This window comes from Neopsephotus bourkii, unplaced genomic scaffold, assembly GCF_033783945.1.
Source record: "Neopsephotus bourkii isolate Nb327-2 ecotype Australia unplaced genomic scaffold, CSIRO-AGI_Nbou_v1 NB_838, whole genome shotgun sequence".
NCBI classification, from domain to species: domain Eukaryota; kingdom Metazoa; phylum Chordata; class Aves; order Psittaciformes; family Psittacidae; genus Neopsephotus; species Neopsephotus bourkii.
Genome location: NW_026901334.1, coordinates 1129451 through 1150665, shown reverse-complemented (window position 1 = coordinate 1150665; position 21215 = coordinate 1129451). Strand labels below are relative to the sequence as shown.

The following is a 21215-nucleotide window of genomic DNA, read 5'->3' as shown; positions in this document are numbered from 1 at the left end:
CTTGAGTGTCCCTGCCCGAACCAAGGCCTGTTTCTCTAAGAACAGACCACAGACCATTTGCACGGGACTTGCTCTAGCCATCATCTCCTCTGAAACATGTCTGAACATCTGGAGTACTTAATAAAGCAGTCACGTCTAACAAGGAGAAGATAATTCCTGCCGGGAAGGAACCATTCCATTTACAGCACACTTTGGTTTCTTAAAAAAATAAGAGATTCTTTTGAGGAGGGTTATTTTTTAACTTCAAAAGTACTTGTAGATTGTCCACAGTGACACAACTGTAACAGGCAGATAAAGGGGTTTTCTCTATAGCAGCCAAGAGGCAGAGATCCAGAAAGCTTCCTTCTACCTTCCAAGAAGGTACAAGCCTCTACTGCTCACAACAGCACAATTCTTTGCTGTTTTGAAGCAACAGCTCTATACGCACCTCTAGACGTGGCTACACACACGTCTCACCTACACATACCCGTACTTCACTAGTACTGGCGTTTCCATTTCTTGTTTTGGTTGTAACTTCATCTGTCCACATTGGATATATCACAGATACAAACCAGAAGGTAGAAGCCTGCCAGCAAAGGTGCTGTAGCACAGGTCCCAGGTGCTCTGCACTCCCTCTGCTAGACAACACGCCCCGGGGCAATCTCACTGAAATAAACTTGGTTCATCTCCAAACTTGAAGAGTCAGACAATTCCTAAAAGAAGCAATTCCTTACTCGTACGGTCACGACGTGACAGGGTTGAGAATGCAAAGTCCACAGCCACAGGAAAGCCCGCTCGCAACAGGCAGAGTCCAGCTCAGGGAGCAGCCGCTCGGGGTAAGGCCGTGTCCCTCACAGAAGAACACATCGGAAAAAGCTGCTTTTCTTTTGCTGCTCCGGGGTGATTTTGACGCCCTGGTTGCTGCCCTGGGGGCTGTTGCCTTCCTGGAGACACAAAGAGTATTTTGTTACTTATCCATCAGAGAACTGCAGCCGCTGCCTCCAGCTCTAGCACCCGCTGCCCCCATTCTCCTGCCTTCCATGGGCTCAGAGGCAGCCAGGATAAAAAGCCCCCAGTCAATGCTCAAACACGTAGGAATCTACAACAACACCCAAACCTACAGCCCTCCCCTTCAAGAGAACACAGAACCTCCCCCATTGCACCCACCTCCTGCACTGCACAGACAGTTGGTGGTAAGCCAAGGTCAGAGCCTGGCTTCGCAAAACTAAGAACTAATTCCTCTAACATTTGGTGCACTCCCCATGTAAAAACACCACAAAATATTTCCTCCGCACTCTTTGGCTTTGGGGTTGTTTCCCATTGAAATACAATGTGGATGAAATAAAAGTTACTCACCAACTTCTTGTCCATTTTCGCTTTGATATCTCTTGCCAGAGTGAAAAATGCCTGCAGCGAGCGCAACAGTTGGGTGTTACATGGCAAATAAGATGTACTCAGGAACACTTCTGCTTAGCAATGAGCTGCATTCCCAAGCTTCTATGTACACCAAGCTCCTGAAGAGCCAAGTTCTCAGCTTTCTCCCCCTCCTCTGGGTTTTTAATGCTCCTTTTCCAACTCCAAACCTCCCTTCTGAGCCCAAAACCCTGCACAGGAAACACCTGCAGGCCCACGTTTATGGAGCAGGAAAGCGTTGCCCTTTATCAATGACAGCAGTGATGTAAAGACGCGAGCCAAGGTTCTCACTTTGCTCTCAGCCCCCTGTGGCACGTCCCACATTAAATAAAGGAGCACAATGTTAGGCAACCAAGGTCTTCACAGGACATTTCACAGTCCCACACAGCACCGAGTGCTCCCACCCCCTGTCTGCAGAAGCCAAGGGGTGTGCAAGGGGGGTCCCGGTACTCACGTTCTCTATGTTTATATTCGCCTTTGCACTGGTCTCCATGAACTTAATCCCGAAGCTGGCAGCGAGCTGCACACAAACCGGTTGCAGGTGAGAACAGGAACAACTCCAACCCCCCCCCCCCAGTGTGATTCATGGGAATGGGGGGATTTACTCAAGCAGAACAAGCTGCAAATATTGGGAACTGAATCTCCTTCCTGATAGCATCGGTTCCCACTGGCTCTGTTTGGCTGCTTTACACTCTAATCTGCTCCTTTCTCTGGTGTATTTGCTCTCACATGGACACCTTGTCAGTCTTGTAGCATCTGCAGCGTGCAAATGTACCATCTCGACCTCAACCTGATGCTGCAAAGACAACCCGGCCTCCTCATCTCAGCAGCTTTCAGCCAAGGAGAGACCTTTCCTCAATGCCCACCTCCAGCAAACCTTTTCTTCCTTTTGGCTCAGGAAACCTCCAGGCCGTTGCCTGGCACATGATGAGCACAGAATGGACACGAACCCTTCCCACAGACCCAGCTTTTATCAGAGCAGGACAAGGCACTGCAGCTGCAGCTTGGGGAACGCTCGATAGCTCCACCTGGAAACACTGCCCCAGGCCCGACACCGACGGCTGCTTCCACCCCCGGACCGGCCCGCGCTGCGAGGCGGTGATGCTGCAGCACTCACCTTCTCCCCTTGCTCCCTGGACACTTGTCTCTTGTCATTGGCATCACATTTGTTCCCCAGGATCATCTTCTCGACATCGGGAGAGGCGTGCTGAGACACAAACACACCACAGGCTTTGCCCTGGGAGCCCAGGCACACACAGAGGCCCTGCCCTGGAGGTGCGGGTGCTCAGCACCTCCCAGGGATTTACAGGTTCCTACAGCCCATGTCCCAGTGGGTGTCCTGCATCACAACCACTCCCAGACCACTTGCAGCAGCAGGAACACATCACCCCTCGGGTCCCTCATCCACCCCTCAGTTACTGTTCACCATGACATTCCAGGAGTCACTATTCAAAAGAAGCTCAACCCATCTGAAGCAATAAAGCTCCAACCACTTTCGGAGGCAGAAACACCAAATTTAACATTCAGTGAGGAAACAGAAATTACCTCTTCAATATTCCTGACCCAGTTCCGAATGTTCTCAAACGATTTCTCATTGGTGATGTCGTAGACTAACATAATGCCCTAAAGATTAGAAGGAGGCAGCTTCAGCGGGTGTTCCTTTGAACACGAGTTAAAGCTCCCCTTTCACAGCACAAAGGAGCCACTGAACAACAGCTCCTGTGGAAACCCTTGGGTCACGGTTCCACGTAACACAACCGCGGCTGCTCGGCCACAGAAGGTGCCCGGGACGCGTGCTCATGGAGGGGCCCTGCCCCAGCACCGGCACAGGGGTGAATACAGAACCCGTCCCCACGCTCCTACCATGGCTCCCCGGTAGTAGGCGGTTGTGATGGTTCGGAATCGCTCCTGCCCGGCGGTGTCCCTGCACCAGAGAGAACACGGGGGTCACGCAAACCACCGGCACACAGCGGCCACAGTCACCAACCGCTGGAGTCACTGGGGGCACTGGAGCTGTCTTTGGGGTTCTAAGAGCTCCCAAAGAGCACAAACGCAACCAAAACTTCGCAGGAACGTGGCCCCCGCGCACCGACCCGGACACGGCTCCTACCATATCTGCAGCTTAATCCTCTTGCCGTCCAGCTCGATGGTTCTGATTTTAAAGTCAATACCTGCAAAAAGAAGGCACCAGGTCACGGGCGGAGGAGCCCCGGGGGGGGGCCGAGCGCCCTCCCCCGCCGCTGCCCGGCGGAGCAAACCGGTAACGGCCTCACGGAGCGCGGGCGGCCGGGCCGGGAGCGCCGAGCCCCGCGGGCGCTCACCGATGGTGGAGATGAAGGTGGCGTTGAAGGCGTCCTCGGAGAAGCGGAAGAGCGCGCAGGTCTTGCCCACGCCCGAGTCGCCGATGAGCAGCAGCTTGAAGAGGTAATCGTACGTCTTCGCCATGTTCGCGGGCCCCGCCCCCTCGCGCCCGCCGCGCCCTCATTGGCTGAGCCCGGCGCGCGTCACCGCCGACTCTGACGGGAAGAGCCCGGCGCCGGCGCCCCCGCTGCGGGCGGAAGAGGCCTCACAGGGCGGGGCGGGTGAGCTGACGTCACGCCCGGGCGTGACGTCACCCGAACGGAAACGCTACAAAGAGGCCCCGAAGACACGTTAGTAACTGTGAGAAACGGTTTAATATGAAACGTTGGTGAGAGGCTCGCGGCGGGGGCGACGCTACTGCACAGGGACGGCTTCTACCGGGGCTGTATAGAAACGACCGATGGACCGGGAGCGAGAGCTGTGGCCGCGCTGGCAGGGACCGGCACAGAGTGGGACCAGGCGGGTGCACGGCCCCGGGTGCGGCTCACGCTCTCCTGCAGGCTGCAGGCACGGTGGCAGCCGCTGCCCCAGGAGGAGCCCGGGCTGGTTCCTGGGGCGCGGCGGCACCGAGGCCTCGTGCGCAGCTGCACTGTCCATAACTTATTGGTTCTGGCAGGGTGCGGGGACGATGCGGGAAGTGCGGGTGGAAGGGGCAGTGCCTGGCGGCGCGGGCGTCTGGCACCGTTTCATATACAGTTCAGCTCGTTGAGCGTCTGGTCCAGTGTCTGGTGCAAGCCCAGGTTCTCCTCTTTGGCTTGGGCGAGTTTTTCTAGGAAGAAAGGAAAACCAAGACTTAAACCACGTTATTTTCTCTTTAAATAACCCCAGGATTACTTACCTTCACGTCTGGGACTCCGCTGTAACTGCATTCACAAAATGGACCCATTTCTTTGTCAGTGAGGCTTTTGTACATGTCTTACATGTCATGTACCATAATTAACATGGGATTTATATCCTTCAGGGGTTTTGCTGCCTCAAAGGTGTTTAACCCAGCAGATGGAGCACTGCCAGCACACACTGGACACGCTCAGAGCTTTCTGCTGCTATGCGTGTCTTTAGGAGCAATGATTCAACATCACCCCAAGTGTGGGGTCCTGCCCCGGCACCACTTGCATGTGCTGGTGCCATGATCAGTGCCACTGCTGTGGGTTGTAGGAGAGTTGTAGAGAAGCAAAGCCCAAAGCGGAGAGGTCGAGGTATCTCGGTTTTATTGAGCTCGGTTCTTACAGAGGAGGCAGAAGGGGCGCCTGTGGCTGCTGCACAGAAGGGACAGGTTTTACAGGCAAGGAAAACGTGAGAGACGCGGAGGGCAGAGCGCCCGGCCCAGGTGAAGGTCACAGAGAAGTCATGTCGTTGAGAGCATGGTCAAGCTCCTCGCTGATGGCTTTGTACTTCAGCTTCTGAGCGTAGAGCTCGTCTATCGGCCCCAGGGCAGGAGGCAGGTTGCAGCAAGAGAGGTGGAAAAACAGTCCAGAGAAGAGGCAGACAGCAGAGATGTGCAGCAGGGAAGGCGAGGCAGCAGAGGAAGCAGTTGGGGAGGGAAACAAGAGAAAGAAAGATGCGGAGTTCAGCACAGTACAGAGCAGGAAACCCCGAGCTGCAGAGCAGGAGCTTCCCCTGCACTTCCCTTTCTTTAACCTGATCGTTTTTCACTTATGAAATGCAGGATGTTGTGATTCAGTTACACCAGAAGGGCCCGGGAACCCCCACATCTGAGATAGCCAAATCTGGGTCAGTTTTAGCCGCTTCTCAAAAGAGAACCTCCATCAGGAGAACTCCCTCTGCCTACGGGCACTGATGGACATTTGACACCCAACACATTCCACTGTCCTTGCCCAACACAATCCACCACCCGCTCCCAGGATTTTGTTTTGATTGGAACCTGCCCACTTTCAAAGGCAACTCCAGTGATTTCGTACCTTCCAGGTCATCAATAGACTTTTCCAGTTTGGCAACAGTTCTCTCTGCAAATTCAGCACGAGTTTCAGCCTAGAAAAAAATGAAATCAAGTAACTGGATGCTGTTAAAAGCATGGTGCCAAAATGCAGTTTGAGGCTGCACAAACTTACTTCTTTAAGCTTGTCAGAGAGAATCTTGATTTCTTCTTCGTATTTGTCTTCTTTTTCCGAGTACTGTGAAAACAATAAACACTCTTTAAGGGAAGCTGCAGCAACAATAACGCATGTTTATGAAGCCCTGACCTATTTATAACCACTTTTCCTTTTCCACAAGCTGCAAATATCTCTTCCACACTTCCCTCCTCCTCCCAGAGACATTTCAGACTCCGATCCATAAACCCCCATTGTAAGAAGGGGGATGTTCACGTCCCTTCCTTATCATCTTGTCCTTTAACAGGCACAAGTGCCCATGCAGCGCAGAAAGAGGTGAACAGGTGAGAGCATGAAGCCTTCCAGAGCCTGATTATCGAAATCAAGTGTTATGAAAAGGGAAACCCCCCCCCCAAAAGAGCAAGGTCAGGAACTTGAGAGCAGCCGGGGGGGGTGTGGGAAAGGACAGGCTCAAAGTTGTGTTGCAGAGAATCACCCAAGGACTGCTCTGGGTTTGGGCAGCGCAGCCCTTCACTGTCCCTCTAGTTTATGTACAAGCTCCAACAGTGCCCCTGTCCCTTCATTTAGTGACAGAACCCACCTTTTCCGATTGAGCTTCCAAAGACTTCAGGTTGTTGGTGACATTCTTTAACTCCTCTTCAAGGTCGCTACATTTACTACAGGAAAAAAAGAAGACAAAATTACTACTGTCCCTGTTACAACTTCACATACAAGGGAGGCAGTCACTGTAATCAGTCTGAATGGAGAAAACTGGGTGCACACAGTACAAAACAGCTTTTCTACCCACACGACACACGTGCCTACCAGGAATAGGCTTTCCTACTGAAATACACCATGCTCTAAACTGCTTCCATGTAGCTGAAATTACTCACACTTCAGACACCTCTGCACGCTCTTCAGCTCTTTCCAGTTCACCCTCCAAAATAACCAGTTTACGGGCAACCTGTGGAGAGAAAACGACCATTCTAGAGCCAGGCTGGAATTCCTTAGGTGTTTCACAGCACCATGCTCGTGATTCCCTTTTGACTGAAGAAATCAGGTTAACACCAACACACACAGCCAGGGCAGCCTTTTCCACAAATAAGTTACATTTTTTGTGGCATTTTTAGTATTAAACATCTAAAATGCTCCCTTTTGGGCACGTTCCCAAGCTGAACGCAGTGAGGAGTGTACAAGGAGCGAGTAATATGAAGAGTAACAAAGCTGTTCCTGGTCCTCCCGTGTGTTTAATCCTTCCCTCAGCCCTTTTACCTCTTCGTATTTGCGGTCAGCCTCTTCAGCGATGTGCTTGGCCTCCTTCAGCTGCATTTCCTGGATTTCCATTTTCTCTTCATCTTTCATTGCTCTGTTCTCAATAACCTTCATTCCTCTGCAGAAGTCAAAGCAAGGGTGGTTAATGTAGAAGCATTTTAGCCCTTTTATTTCAAAGGTACTACGTAGAATTCAATACTTAGAACCAAAATATCCTGTTCTGCCCACACCATCCCATTCCTCAAGGTTAACAGAATCACTTGTTCAAGCTTATAGGAAAGTTCTGAGTCTCTGACCTGCCATCCACAATTAGCACATGCAGCTACTATATGATACAGGAGTATTTGATTCACATTGTTCTGCTCTACAAGAAAGAAGAAGGAGGGCCCATACCGCTCGCTCTCATCCGCTGCCTTCTCGGCCTCTTCCAGTTTCTGCAAGGCTGTGGCCAGCCGCTCCTGGGCACGATCCAGCTCCTCTTCCACAAGCTGGATACGCCTGTTCAGAGCTGCCACCTCCCCTTCAGCCTGTTGGGAATACAACCACCAGACCCAGGTCATGGACAAGCCACTCTCACGCTCTGACGATGTTCTCAACTCATGTTCCCTTCAACCTGGGCAGGCTTCTCCTGGGCACACAGAGGAAACTTTCTGTTTCCCAGGGCTGCTTTTCGTTTGCTTAAACAAAGGCATCTCAGGAATTTAAAGGTATGAAGTATGCGCTGCTCCTTTCTTTCCTAATGGTACTTATCATTCCTGCCCTACAACAAAGGACTCAACACCATGGAGAAGTATTTTCAGATCCGGGTGCTGCATCTACCCTGCTGGATTCCACAGTTAAAACCTGAACTGTTTCCATCATGGATTGTTCCAAGAACCTCACAGCAGATTCCCCTGCCCCTGGTTAAAGCCATTTCATTCCCTTTATGTGCCCAGCTGGGCAGATGCTGTTGGCCTCAGTGTGGGTGAGACCCTCAGCTTTGTAACATAAATAGGGCAAAAATGAGGTGTGTTCTTAAAATAAGTTCACTTCCCCTTTTCACTGCTTCCTGTAGTAGTTAAGGGATTAAGCAGAAGGCTGTTCTTAACAAGAAGATCTGTTTCTATGTTATTGAATAAACTGCAGACTAATTGGAGACACTATTAATGTTTAAAAAGTAGACCTGATAAGAGATGGAGGCTGCTGGGAGAGCTGCTCACATGGAGCCAACATCAACAACTCAGTGTCTCTAAATACATGGTGGTTATTACTACACTGCTCCTTTAAATGCTTGTTCTTTGAAGGAAATCAAGCCCTACTTTAGTAACCTCCAAGTTTGTGCACTGAATTGTCCCCAGTCTGGGCACAACTGCCATAGATTAAATTAGCTTTTAATTAGTAACTCTTAAACACTTTTTGGGCTACAGATCCTGGAAGGGTCCTTGTTTGATGCTTTATGTTAAATGCTTGGAAAAATAACTTGACTGATTCCTGACCGCTGCTCCTAAGCTGGAGGAAGTGGTTTCCATTTGCAGCTGCACCATCTTGGAAAGGATTTCAGTGACTGATCCAAATGGAAGCTGACCCAGGATTCCTGTAGTCATCAATTACCCAGCATTTCATTTGTTTTCTACCCAGTGCTGTGTGTTTAACTTTCTCGATTTACACACAAAGCATCCATCATGGAGAAAACTGGCAGCTGCTCCGGGGCTGCCTTCAGCTCCTTCCACTAGCCGGGCCACTTTTAAGACGGTTTAATTAAGCAAGATTCCAAAGCTGTGGAGACGGGGCACTGGGAAGCCGGAGTTCTGGCTCCACCTCTCCCAGCAGCAGCCCGCAGTCCTTATACGGTAAAACTAACTCGCTGACATGCGATAAAATAGCAGGAAGATGCCGGGAAGGCCGATCACACACAAATCTAAGTGAAACCAGCTGTCCGGCCCCTGGAGAGCCGCTCACTAGCGGCGAGTTCTCATTGCTCTGTGAACACCAGGAGGGAAAGTTATTTCTCAGCAGTTCGGACATTTCCCAGCTGTGCTGGAGCCAGCGGTGCGGCGCCGAGAGGCGGGAACTCCCCTCTCGTTGTCATGCAGCGCTTTTTCCTAATTAAACAGCCATTTCCTACTAATCTCACAACCGCTCCCGGATGCCGACCGGTGCTCGCAACGCCTTTTCCGAAGGAAAACAGCCCCAAAGCGCGACAAGCAGCGGGGCCGGGGCCGAACGGCCACCGATGCCCCGCGCCCCCCGGGGGTCGGTGCGGGAGAGGCGTGGCGGCAGCCCGGCGGGTTCCGCGGGGAGTTTGCGGAGCGGAGCAGCGAGAAGGGCAGCCGAGGAGTGGAGGCAGGCGGCAGCCGAGCCGCGCTCCCGGAGCGGGAGAGAGCCCGGCACGCCCCAGCGAGAGAGAGCCAGAGACAGGAAGGAAGGAGCAAGGCAGCCCGGGAGAGAGCGACCGAGAGAGGCGAGCAGGCAGCCCGGGCGGTCTCACTTTCTCCCGCAGGTCCCGTTCCAGGTCCAGCTCCCGCTGGAGGACCTGGGCGCGATCCTCCGCCTCATCCGCCTGTTGCTGCAGGCACTGGATCTTCCTCTTCACCGCTTCCAGGGAGCTCGGCGCGGCCATGGGCGCGGCGCTGGCGGCGGGCAGGGCGCGGAGGTGCTGCACGTGGCGGCGCGCGGCCCCGCGCCTTTCAATGGGCCGATGACGTCACGCCGCTGGAGGTGGGGGCGGTGACGTAGCACTGAGGAGTCTGCGCAAGCAGCGCCGGGACGGGCGCGCCCGCGGACGCCCCTCCCGTTACCCGCCCCGCCCGTTACCCGCCCCCTCGCCCCCCATCCCGCGGGGGTCCCGGGGCTCCCGGGCCGCCCCCCCCAGCGGTGGGGTTCAGCCGGGGAACCCCGCGCAGCCAGACCCGCCCGCGGTGCCGGCAGAGCGAGCCGCTGCGCGCTGGGCCTGCCTCAACAGCCTGCGACGTGGCCGAAGGCAAAGCGCATCCTTAACGCCGCAGGGTATCCCTGCTTCTGGCCCAGCCCCCTGCAAGATCACCGTCTGTTTCCTTAGGCTTTCCTCATGAATTTCCACCCATGACACCTCTTCCCCCCCCCAGCCCCATTCAAACACCCCTGAGGGTGCAGCACTACAAGCTCCCCTTCGGGTACTCATCCAACCCCAGCTCATTTTGGCCCTGGAGACAGGGCACTGATGTACCTACAATGTAACACTGCCTTCCCTATCCCCTGAGCAATCTCCTGTGATACAAAGATTACAATCACTACTACCTATGTAGCGCAAGCTATACAGTGTAGCTCCAGACAAACACTAGCTTTAGGTACATACATCAGTGGCCTTCTTCTCAGCCTGCTCTAGTTTTTCCTGGGCATCTTTGAGCGCCTCGGAGTACTTATCCAGTTCATCTTCAGTTCCTTTCAGCTTCTTCTGCAGAGCCATCAGCTCATCCTCTACCTGTCAACAGAGAAAAAACCCCAAAACACAACAAAGTGACCATTCTGATCCATGAACAATTCCAGTTTACTATGGTTAAAACCTCCCTTTACTATCACTTTTAACCTAACATAACATACAAAGAGTCACAAAAGACTAGATCAAAGTTCTCCTGGGGCAAGTAGTTTGAGAAGGACCTGTAGCAGTTGCCAGGGAAGGATCACTGGAAACATACCATCCTTGGGGCAGCATTCCCTGCCACAGCACATAGAGGACCTGGTTTAATATATAACTTGGTATAAGTCCTTTTTCACCTCATTTCTGTTTTGGACTCAACACCCTGCACCAGTTAGTTTTACAGCGTAACTGTAAAGGTTTTTAAATGAAGTCCTTGTGTTTGTCCCAACACTACCTGATGATTTATCAGGAAATTCCTGTATAGCTACTGGCCATTCCCTAATCATCGTTTGATGTTGTCCAGGACACTTCAAGACCAATGAGATGCTCTGGAAGCAGGCAGGAGCAGACCCTGCTGTAAGTGGGAGGTGGGACTTGGTGACCCCAGAGGTCCCTTCCAGCCTCAATTATTCCCTGACTAACTGGGGCCCAACAAGGTATGCCCCATCCTCCTGCAAAGTCCAGCTTTCTCCTCCATACCATATAAATCCAGGCAGTACAACACGAGAATGGAACTATTTATAACCTGCCAGGAGACTGTTTAATGACAAACTGTCTCATGCTCCCTGAAGAATTTACATTATCAGGAGGCTTGCTGCTGATAAGGGTGTGCCTGCAAACCCATCTGCTCCATCATTTCATTTGCAATACAAAACACTTCAGTCTGGAGAGAAACCCATTTAACCATTTAGCTCTGCCTTCACATAAATGTAGTCTATCAAAATAGTTCACTCAAAATAGTTTGTGTTTGAGTGCACTGCCTGATTTCATTCTAGCTTCAAGGATAGCTTGAATGGCATTTTTGGTAGTGTGCTATTCTTGACTGTTGTGATGTTGCTATACTTTTACTCAGAGTAACCAGACAGTGTGAGAGAACTGACTGTGCTTGCTTGGATGCTTTAACAGCGGGACAGTGAGCAGGATGAAGGAGCTGATGCTGCCTTTGTGCATGCCATTAAAAAACTACTCAAGTACTGTGCCCATAGAGTGAAAAAAAGAAAGCTGAAAGATTTGAGACAACTCAGAAAAGAGGGGTAGGATCAAAGATTGATTTTTCTCTTTCAGCTCTTCATTGTGAATTATCCTCATATAGATACTTGAAAAGTCCCACAAGTGTGTCATTTATCACTCTGTAGGAAATCACGTTTGAGGACTAAATGTAAAGGAAGGCTAAGCATTCAATCACCATTAACTGCTCTGAAGAACAGTCTGCTGTGGCTGTTACTGAGTGCAGGAAGATTAGTGGGTGGAACAGAGGCCCAACAGAAACAGCATCTGATCAACACCTCTGAAGCTAGGAAAGAAATAGGGACTATATACGTGGGGTGACAAGCGTGCAGCTTGCAGCACCTTCCTGTAGAGACATGGAGGAGGCAAGCAGCTTTCCTTATGTTGGGGGCAAAGGGGAAGACAGCAGCTGACCCTCTGGAAATGTTTTTCTGTTGCTTTAGCCGAATGGGTATCGGGTGAAAGTTTAGTTCTATCATCCAGGCTCTCAAACTAAACTTGAACATAAGAAACAGTTGGCCAAATGAATACTACTTATTATAGTAGCCTGGAGGATGTAGCAGAAGCAGCCACATTTAGAGAATGCACAAGGCAAAGACAAGGGGATTTTACGAGAAGTACTGTAAGAAACAGCTTACATTTCGAGATCGTTCTGAAAATGCTGTGGCTCAAACAGGAGGTAGACCCCCAGAATAAAGAACATGGGTAAGCAAAAGGAGAACGATATCACTAAAATTCAATTAAAGGCTTCTGAATTAAGACCTGTCTGATTATTCTTAACAACAAGTAACACTGTTGAGTCACAGCTGGCACCTCTACAGGGCACTCTATATACTCAGCTCTACCCAATGAACATCACTAACTCATTTCAAGGAGAGGCTCAGTGAATATTTAGACACAGCTGCCTCTTCAGGAGGTATTAACGCTTGTCCTACAGGTGTTCAAGGTACACAGCTTTGATTTTGACTATGTAATGCCTTGTCCATGGAATCAAAAGAAAATTAAGGTGATTGTGTCAGATTCAAGAAAACTCAGACAAAACCCTCTCAATAATCTGCAAGTAGTGCTAATTTTGCAAAGAATCAGCTGGCTGAAAAGAGAAGTTAATACCCAGGCAGGCTGAATGAGCCTAACATCAAAAAGAGGCAGAAAGACTCCAAAAGAGGCTTAACAGAAAACCTGGCTTCACATGATGTCGTTTCCTGAATCAGAAAGTTGCAACACCATCTTGTTAAACTTATTTCCACAGTGCATGCACAACCCGTGGGGTTATTCCTTCTTACCTGTTTGCATTTGTCCTCAGCTGCCTTCTTATCTGTTTCAGCCTGTTCTGCTCTGTCAATGGCATTCTCCTTGTCTAACTTCAACATCTGCATCTTTTTCTTGATAGCTTCCATTCTGGCAGCAGGGGTAGGGTTGTCTCTGTCACGCCACTAAAAGAAGTCCCAAAAGGAAAGCTTGAGGGGTTTAACAGCTTGGGCAGAGCAAGAAGCTGCACCCAGCCAGGTCACAGGGAAAATGAGCTCAAGTGCTTGTAGAGAGCTTTAAACCCAGGGACCCCTGGACAAAGCCCAGATCTACTGGCCCCTTCTCTGAGCTTTCACACACAGCCTTTCTAAGGAATGAGCTGGAACAGACTCGCTAGAGGAATCTTCACCACTCCATCATCTCCTTATTTGGGTCCTGTTTTCTTAAAGAGAAAACTGTTTCCATTTTTAAGCTTCTGACAGAAGCGAAAGTGTTGACATCTGAACACATGCTTGAAAGAAAGCTTATTAGCACCCCTCCGTGTTTGCAGAGCAGTGAAACAGCCCAAGAGATCTATGGAGATGGCCTGGCTTCTTATAATAATGGCATAGGACTCTGAAGGACAAGATCTTTTTGGATTACTCCAACATGAATACATGCATTTATGTTCGAAACATGCAGGCTGTGTGATGAGACAGCAGGATTTGTGCATGTGCTTTCTCCTTTTCCTGTGAAAATCAGCACTGCTGTTAAGGAACTAGCTATATCTGTAATGGTATAAATACATAACAGAGTCAGATTCAGATACTGAGCTCAGGCTCAAAGGCAGTCAGCGAGTCTGAGTGCCCGTCTTTGCAATTTCACTCACTAAACCCTTAGGAAACCCAATGACACACCTGGAGCCGCAGCCTGATGAGCACCATCCATTATTCCTTCTGCTGCATGAAGGAGTCACCTTCTATCAGGCAACGCAAGAGCAGGCTCTGGGAAGAGCATCAGGAGCAGCTCCACAGAGGACACCACCAAGGGCATCAATGGCGTCGGGACAAGCCCTGGTTGCTTTGCAGTCCTATTGACCACATCCCCATGCCCCCTGCTGCCCTCTCCCATCCCTTCATATGCTCCTGCTTAGCTTCCCAGCCCGGTACCTGCTTTGTCCTGACTGCAGCAAGGGCACCTTCCCTTCCCAGTGCATGAGGAAAGCTCTTGTTGCCTTTCCTGCCCCGGACCCGCATGCCCTCGTATTCCTCCCCTTCCTTCCTGAATTCAGGCCCCATTAACCCTGTCATCCCTTCTTTCCTGCTTCTGCTCTGCTCTCTGCAGCCCAAATTCCCTGCCCACATCATGAGGAGGTACCAGAGGCACAAGACTCCCTTATAGAATCACGGAGTGGTTTGGGTTGGAAGGGCCCTTAAAGCTCCTCCAGACACCTTCCACTAGAGCAGGCCCCGTCCAACCTGGCCCTGAACAACCTGCACAAACCACAATCAAAGCACCCCCAGGCCTGTCAAAGCACTCCCGAGGCTGCTCAGGCTGCCTTTTGTGAGGGATTTAAAGCGGTTTCGAGCCAACATCTAAACAACGTTCACCCTAAACCCAAACCCTCCGCCCCAGCCGCTCCCTGACACAGCGCTTCCCCCCCCCAAGATGGCTGCCGGGGAGCGCCCCCCGGGGCTGTGCAGGGGCAGCACCAAGATGGCGGCGCGCCTTAGGACTACAACTCCCAGGAGGCTGTGCGCGATCGTCCCGCCGTGCCGCCGCTTGTCCTCCGACACCTCCGGTACCTCCATCAGTAATTAACGGCAATTAAATCCCCCCCGGTTCAGCGGCCAGCTCCTCCCTGCCCCCTTTATAAAACAGTGATCGTTGTTTTTAACAGCCGCAGGTTGGGTGTTCTCTGGGAAGGGGGTCCTCGACACACTGAGCATCATTAAATGTGCTTTATCCCCCAGAAATCACGGTGTTTGCCTCCCCTCCGCAGGCACTGCTGCAACAAGGTGGCCTGATGGGCATTTTGTGTCCAATTCCAATGGTCTGAGCAGTGAAGGATAAGAACAGGCAGGTCCTGAGCCCGGGAGCAGGTTTAAGGCATAGGAGTGCGGTGCTAAATTAACCGTGCTGCTGCACGTGGAGAAACGGCACTAAACCCGAATAAACTACATTAACCCCCATCATGGCGTGCACTTCCCCTTGCCCTCCTTGCCCATGAGCTTGCTGGCTCAGCCCTGGCCGAGGGCAGTGGGTTGCTGCAGTGATTTGGGCTGATGCTGAGAGCCCAGGTCGGAGCTTGGGTTGGTGCTGGTGACCGCAGACCGGTGCTGGGGTGCTTGAGGAAGCACCCGGGGTCCCAGTGCCCCATCTACCAGCCAGTGCCACGCAGCCGTGATGACCTCCATTGGCTTTCCTTGGGGCAATGCACACCACGAGGGGTACATGTGTGCTATCTGCAGCTCTGTGTCAGAAGGAGCAGGTTTTGGGGTGCAGCCTTACAGATTCATCAAGTAGAGCAGGAAACAAAGGGGGGGATGACTGTGTTAGCCCCGTTTGACCTGGCACATGTGGGAACTCGCGTGATGGAGGCAGACACAAGACCGTGCACGCCTCTCCCTGGGACTAAGGCAGCTGCATGTAGCCTTAGGTGAGTGTTCCGAGCTGTTTCTACGGCTGCTTCTTGCAGGAGAAGTGGCTTTCACCCAGCTCGCCAGCCCCTCTCTCCTGCTGCAGGCTCAGAGCCAGGGCTGGGGCAGTGAACACCGAACAAATCCCTTTTGCCTTTGTATTTCTGTTGCAGGAAGGTAATTTTTTCTCATGAGCTCTGTAGAATGACTCAGAGCCACATTTAGAAAGGAACATCAAGGAACGTGTCACCCTGTGTAGCCCTTCAAGCAGGTACATTCCCTTCTTCCCTCCCTGCTTCACAAAATGGAGAGAAATACCTGAACTGTATTGCCCCAGTGATGGTAAACCTGTCATTCCCACAGCCTCTGGCTCTTCTTAGCTTGGAAAACAGTGAGAACCAGGAGAGAAAGAAGAGCCTTCCAAAGCACTGATTTCTGTCTTTTCCTTTCAGGCAGCAGGAAGGTGCTTTACAAGATGTCGGAGTTCCTTTGGTTTTCCTTCTCTTCCAGAGGGATTGTTTGAGCCTAGCAAGGCTTGGCCAGGTTGGGTGCATAAATAGGAGAGAATGCCAGGAGGAAATGAAGCTGGATTGTTCTGGAGTGGGCTCATTCCTTTGGCAGCATGCTGCATGGAAGCACGTCACAGCAGGCATTGTACCACACTGGGGGACCTGTGGCCTCAAGGCTGGCAGGTCTCAGTTTTCTATGCTCTCAATCCCTGTTCCTTTCATATTGCCCAGAAGTTCGCTGGGATCCACACCATGTCCCGTGTCAGCATCTGGGAAAAGCAGACTCTTTATATCCCCATTTTGTCCCCCAGCTCCTGCTCCATTCTAAGCTCCTGGTCGCCTTCCTCTCTTCCTGAGCTCCAGCTCCTCCTCATACACAAAGCTGCATGAGTCAAGGCTAGAAACATTGGAAAGCAGAAGAAAGAAGCTGTTGACAACCCCTTAGCAAATTTTCTTTGGTTTCTTAATGTCAGTGTCTCCTAAGTCTCCTCTCTCGTGTGCATTTTCTGTTCCAGAAACTACGCCATCATCCAGTGTATCATGTAGCAAAGGTGGCACTGGAGTGAACATCAAGCTTGTCTCTTCCTAGTGCTTCCTTTTAAATGCCAAAATCCATAATCCCTCACATCTCAGTGAACTGCTTTTCTGCTGTCTCCCAGGGTGAAGTGCACAGCAGGGCAGCAATGGTTTGTAACACCCTCTTTCTGCTACTTTCTCATTCAGTATCCACTACTATGGACAAAGACAAGGCACTGGGCTCGGTGTGAGCAAAATGGTGCCATCGACTCTTCCTGTGCTTAGATCCAAGGGGAATTCGCCTCTTTTCTTAACTAATTCTGGTTATCTGCAACTTCCAGCAGGTCTTGAAGACCTGAGATGCTGAACTGGACACCAGAAGAAAGCAAATTTCATCCTATATGCATGTTAAAATTCCTGGCTAATGCAGAATGGTACGGAGAGGATGCCAAGAGAGGAAGAATCAGCACCAGACCTTGGCTACCCTTCCCTTCTCTGGGTTTATGTATCGCCTTCACCAGTCAGACCATTCAGTTGCAGAGAAGGATTTGCTTTTCCACCTAAAGACAATCACCTGTATGGACCATCCCTTTCACAGTCACTTTGCCATTACAGCCCGTTTCGGGCTACAGGGGAAGCTTTAAGCTCTTCCTTGCCATTAGATGGCAATGTAGATCCACAAATCCTCTTCTTCCTTGAGCCCCTAGAAAACCCTCTCGCTGCTGATGGAATGAATGGCTGGTAGAGCCTCAGACCTTCTATGTCTGCTGACCTCACCTCTTAACACTGAGGCATCCTGGATTTGTTTCACCTGCAAACGGATGGAGCTGCCTGCTTGGGATGCCAGCCCCTTGGAGTCCTCAGTGGCAGACGCATTCACTCCTTCTTTCCATCCGGGGCCCTCCTTTGTGCACAGAGGTTTCTTCTTCCACCATTTAATTTGTCTCTTGTTCTGCCCTTTCCACAACCATTTTGCTGCCTTGCTTCTTTCCCAGCTGATTGCCAAACCTGGCAGGCGAGTGAGTCATGGGCTGCTGCGGGCCAGATCCTGGCGGATACAGGCTTCTTCCGAGGGTCATGAATCTCCCATCTGGGAAGCTATAAAGAACTGCAGTGAGGAATAACTACCACTGCAAAATGCTTTCCTCCATAGCCATTTTTCAGCTTTTCCATTGTCTGCACTTGACTGGTTCATTTAACATGTGCGTTACTGGGGTGGTTTTTTTCCCCTCTACATTTCCTTTTCCATCAGAAAATGGCACCAACTCACACCCAACTTTTGCACAGCAAACTTGCAGATCCATTTGTTGTTCCAAAACCAGGCAAGTTTGCTTCTTCAATGCTGGGTATACAGAGCTGTTTTCTGGAGCCTGTTTAAATTGAAATCCCATTCCGAACACTAGACCAATTCTCAGTAATGCAATATTGATGCTGGGCAGCTCTCCAGGTTGTTGGGCCTTTTGGAGTCTGATTTGGATACTGCAGCAGACTGTGGTCTAGAACAGGGCAGGATGACAGGGACATTTTCCTCTGTGCAAGGCAAGGATGGGAGACTGTATAGGTATGGAGTGGAAGAGAGAGGACCCTATAGCTTGGCAGGCAGATGACAGGACCGGGTCAGTGCAGAGACTGTCACCTTTCCCTCATCACTCTCACCTCCTGTGTGTGTTAACACAAGCCCCTTTCAGCTTTTCTGGATTTAAAATAGTCTAAACAATGAGGATTTTGCCCTAATTCCCAGGAGAAGTGCTCTTCCACCATAGAAAGGCTCCCTTTATTCCTGGTGCACAGGAAGTTAATAGCATTCCTAAGCACTCTCACAGATGTGAGCAGTATGCTGTAGATAAGTTATATCAGAAGAAAGTGTTATCGCTTGAGCTTACATATTTTGTGCTTACCCATTGGACTCTAAAAAGCTTTTGCATTTAATTACCCATTTCTCAAAGCATTTATTAATAATTTATTAGCTCTTTGTTCATTTGCTGGAGATGGAAGTTGACATACAAAGTGAGCCCAGTCATTTTATAACCAAGCACATCTCAGGAGGAGGAAAGCACTGGGCGATAGGAAAAGCCTTGCTCATCTTGGCACACGCTGGTACAGCTCTAGCTGGGGCCACTGGATACTACAGGCACTTTAAGCTGCGCCATCACCTGAGGTATCTGGGGCACTGAATGAATTAGGTGGCAGGCTGCACACTGGACTGGAGATTTCTGACCTCATCACTGTCAAACCTCATGATTCATCCTACATGGCCATTCACTTCTGTGAGTGGACATCTCCCTGTGCTCCCCAGCACCCAGTGTGGGTCTCCAAGCTTACAACACTGCAGCCTTCCCTCTGCACCACCAGCTAATGAAACAGGGGGACAATCATGGGGCACAGAACATGCCCACCAGCAGAATGGTGTGCTTAGGGGAGTCTAACAAAAAGCCTCTCTTTGGTTGCAGGTGTAAGTGTGGTCCAGGGCAAACACCTCTCACATTTCATCCCTTCCCATCTATCTGCTCTCAAACACAAACCCACCCCAAAGGAACATCAGAGGAGAGCCCTCAGTGTTCAGTATTGCTGACCACAAGTGCTGGGAGCAGAGAGCTCCAGGAAACAGCAAAGTATCTTCCTGGCTGGAAAGACAAGGAAAAGAGTGGTTTCCTCAAAGACTTCCAGGCCCTGCCAGGGAACTGGGGTGAAATTTTCCCTGGGTGTTGCAGTGATTGCTACCAGGAAATACAGAACCCTTTATTTCCTTATGGAGCGACATCCCCCTTCTCCCCTGCTGTCCTCTGCAGGGCGAGCAGCTCAGCAAGAGGCAAAACACAGCCACTGCCCAACAAACTGCCGGAGAAATGAGCGTCTCTATTCTGCCATCATAAGAAGACATTACAAGGCCCAGCATCATCTCAACCAGCTTGAGACATCTTAATGAGGTGCCTAATTTAGGCAGGTGTTTCTCTTTTGCTCTAGTCAATGGAGTAAGGAAGCTTTGAGACCAGAAGCAGAGATAAGGTTTTATAAATGCTGTTGCTTTATTTCTCCCCCTCCTCCTAAGAGCAATCAGAGCCCACCTGAGCTTTAAATTGCTTTTCAGGCTTTCCTAATGAATGTTTCTCTGAACATTTGCATTGCTTCTGTTTGCCCTCAGTATGGGCAAAAGCTTAAGCCAAGAAGTTTGTATTTGATGTGTAAAGAATGCCATAGTGACACATTGCAGATCCTCAGGCCTCTGACTCCGTGTCTTGTTCTCCAGATGTGACGTGCCAGAGACATCACCCAAGCAGGCTGCAAGGCACAGGCTAAGGATGGAAATCAAAATCATCTGGGGGAAAAAACATCTAGAACTTTATCCTGTACCTCTGTTTAGCCCACAAACCAACAGAAGCTGGTGAAATAATTGCTTTGGACAGATAATAAAACATCCTCCAGCGAAACTAAGGTACTTAATATACTGCCCAAGTCAATTTCCCTTATTTCTGCTGTCCTCTTGCTTTTAATAATGGTTTAATGAAAAATTCACAATTAATTGGAACTGGCATTAGACATTCACGTGTTCCAGCGAGGGCTTCACTGCTTCAATATTTCATAAGCTGACTTCACTGATGTGCTTCTCCTTATCCTGGCTTTCATAGGCTGGAATATGATCTCTTCATAAAATGACTGGTCCCAGTCTGGGTGGATGGGGCTGCATGAGAAAAGCGTGCAACCCCATCAGGGGCAAAGCAGTGCAAAGCCAAGCCGTGTGTTTTCTCTCAGCCGCCATCCCCCTTTGCCATGTCACGATGCACATCTGAGCCTTGCCTGGAAAGAGCTGGCCTAAAAATAACCAGGAGCTGTCTGAAAGGTGTCTGAGGGAGGTACCTGGCAGCTGTCGGGCTGCTGCGTGTGCTGGAAGGATGGAGCTGGTGGACTCGTTGACACCAGACAGACTCTGCTGTGATGAGAATGCCTTATGCTTCCCTTGGCACTCACCGGGCGAAGTCTGGTGGCCAGAGCCAACAGATCAGACCTCGGTGTGTCTGGGGCCTGATCCACTTCTGGCTGCCGTCAATGAGAGTCTGCCCTTGGATGGCAGTGGGAGTTGGATCAGTCTCTTTACCCCCCCGGGACTCTGGCTTTACACCAGGGATGATTTGTGGTTCCCCAAGTGAATGTCACCCCAATGGAGAAGGATGCACCAGGCCCCAGGTCTCTGAAAGTCAGACCCATCACTGAGATGCCTACATACGGGGATCAGAGCCTAACTTTTGACACTCCTTTGCAATAACAGCTTTGCACCACTCTGTGCCTCAGTTTCCCCTTCTCTAATAGGGGTGGTGTTCTGTCTTCCCCATTATCAACACATCCATAGATCCAGGCATTCTTAAATGCTTCCAGACCATGACTGGGCTAAAAGCTCTTCCTGTTTCCCACAAGGCACTTACTGGACACGTGTTACACCGTGCAGCACTCATGAGATGAGCAAACAGAAGCACGAAGGCATGCCCTGACTCATGTCAAACCTTCGCAACAACGCAGTGGCAGAGGGAGGACCCCAGCATCCCAGACCCCAGCTGAATGTTCCTACCTTTACTCAGTCTGGAAGCAAAATGTTGCTAGCAGAAGCTTCAGTCCTTCTCCATGCATGGGGGAATCTCCATTGCCTGTGGGGTAG

General features: G+C 50.7%; 3 protein-coding genes and 1 long non-coding RNA gene across 7 annotated transcripts in view; 2 read left to right on the top strand and 2 right to left on the bottom strand.

Moving 5' to 3' along the window:
• The window catches only part of EPS15L1 (epidermal growth factor receptor pathway substrate 15 like 1), a 216548-nt gene that overhangs the window by 98218 nt on the left and 97115 nt on the right, over positions 1–21215 (top strand). The window lies entirely within an intron of this gene.
• On the bottom strand, positions 9–3928 carry RAB8A (RAB8A, member RAS oncogene family). Its single transcript, XM_061355867.1, has 8 exons — positions 3714–3928; positions 3503–3563; positions 3256–3316; positions 2938–3015; positions 2510–2599; positions 1847–1912; positions 1336–1386; positions 9–923 (listed from the first exon to the last, which is right to left on the bottom strand). The coding sequence occupies exons 1-8, from the start codon at positions 3835–3837 to the stop codon at positions 831–833; spliced, it is 624 nt and encodes a 207-aa protein (XP_061211851.1). The 5' UTR covers positions 3838–3928; the 3' UTR covers positions 9–830.
• Positions 4049–13284, bottom strand: TPM4 (tropomyosin 4). 4 transcript variants are annotated; one of them, XM_061355864.1, is made up of 9 exons: positions 12960–13284; positions 10387–10512; positions 7467–7600; positions 7074–7191; positions 6695–6765; positions 6403–6478; positions 5823–5885; positions 5673–5742; positions 4049–4522 (listed from the first exon to the last, which is right to left on the bottom strand). In XM_061355864.1, the coding sequence occupies exons 1-9, from the start codon at positions 13071–13073 to the stop codon at positions 4440–4442; spliced, it is 855 nt and encodes a 284-aa protein (XP_061211848.1). In that variant the 5' UTR covers positions 13074–13284; the 3' UTR covers positions 4049–4439. The 4 variants fall into 4 exon arrangements, with proteins under 4 accessions (XP_061211848.1, XP_061211850.1, XP_061211847.1 ...); XM_061355863.1 differs by lacking the exon at positions 4049–4522 and adding an exon at positions 4945–5170 and having other exon boundaries at positions 12960–13283; XM_061355866.1 differs by lacking the exons at positions 10387–10512; positions 12960–13284 and adding an exon at positions 9541–9733.
• LOC133213694 (uncharacterized) lies at positions 15650–21122 on the top strand. Its single transcript, XR_009725857.1, has 3 exons — positions 15650–15813; positions 19815–20000; positions 20978–21122. It is a non-coding gene; the product is annotated as an uncharacterized LOC133213694 (long non-coding RNA).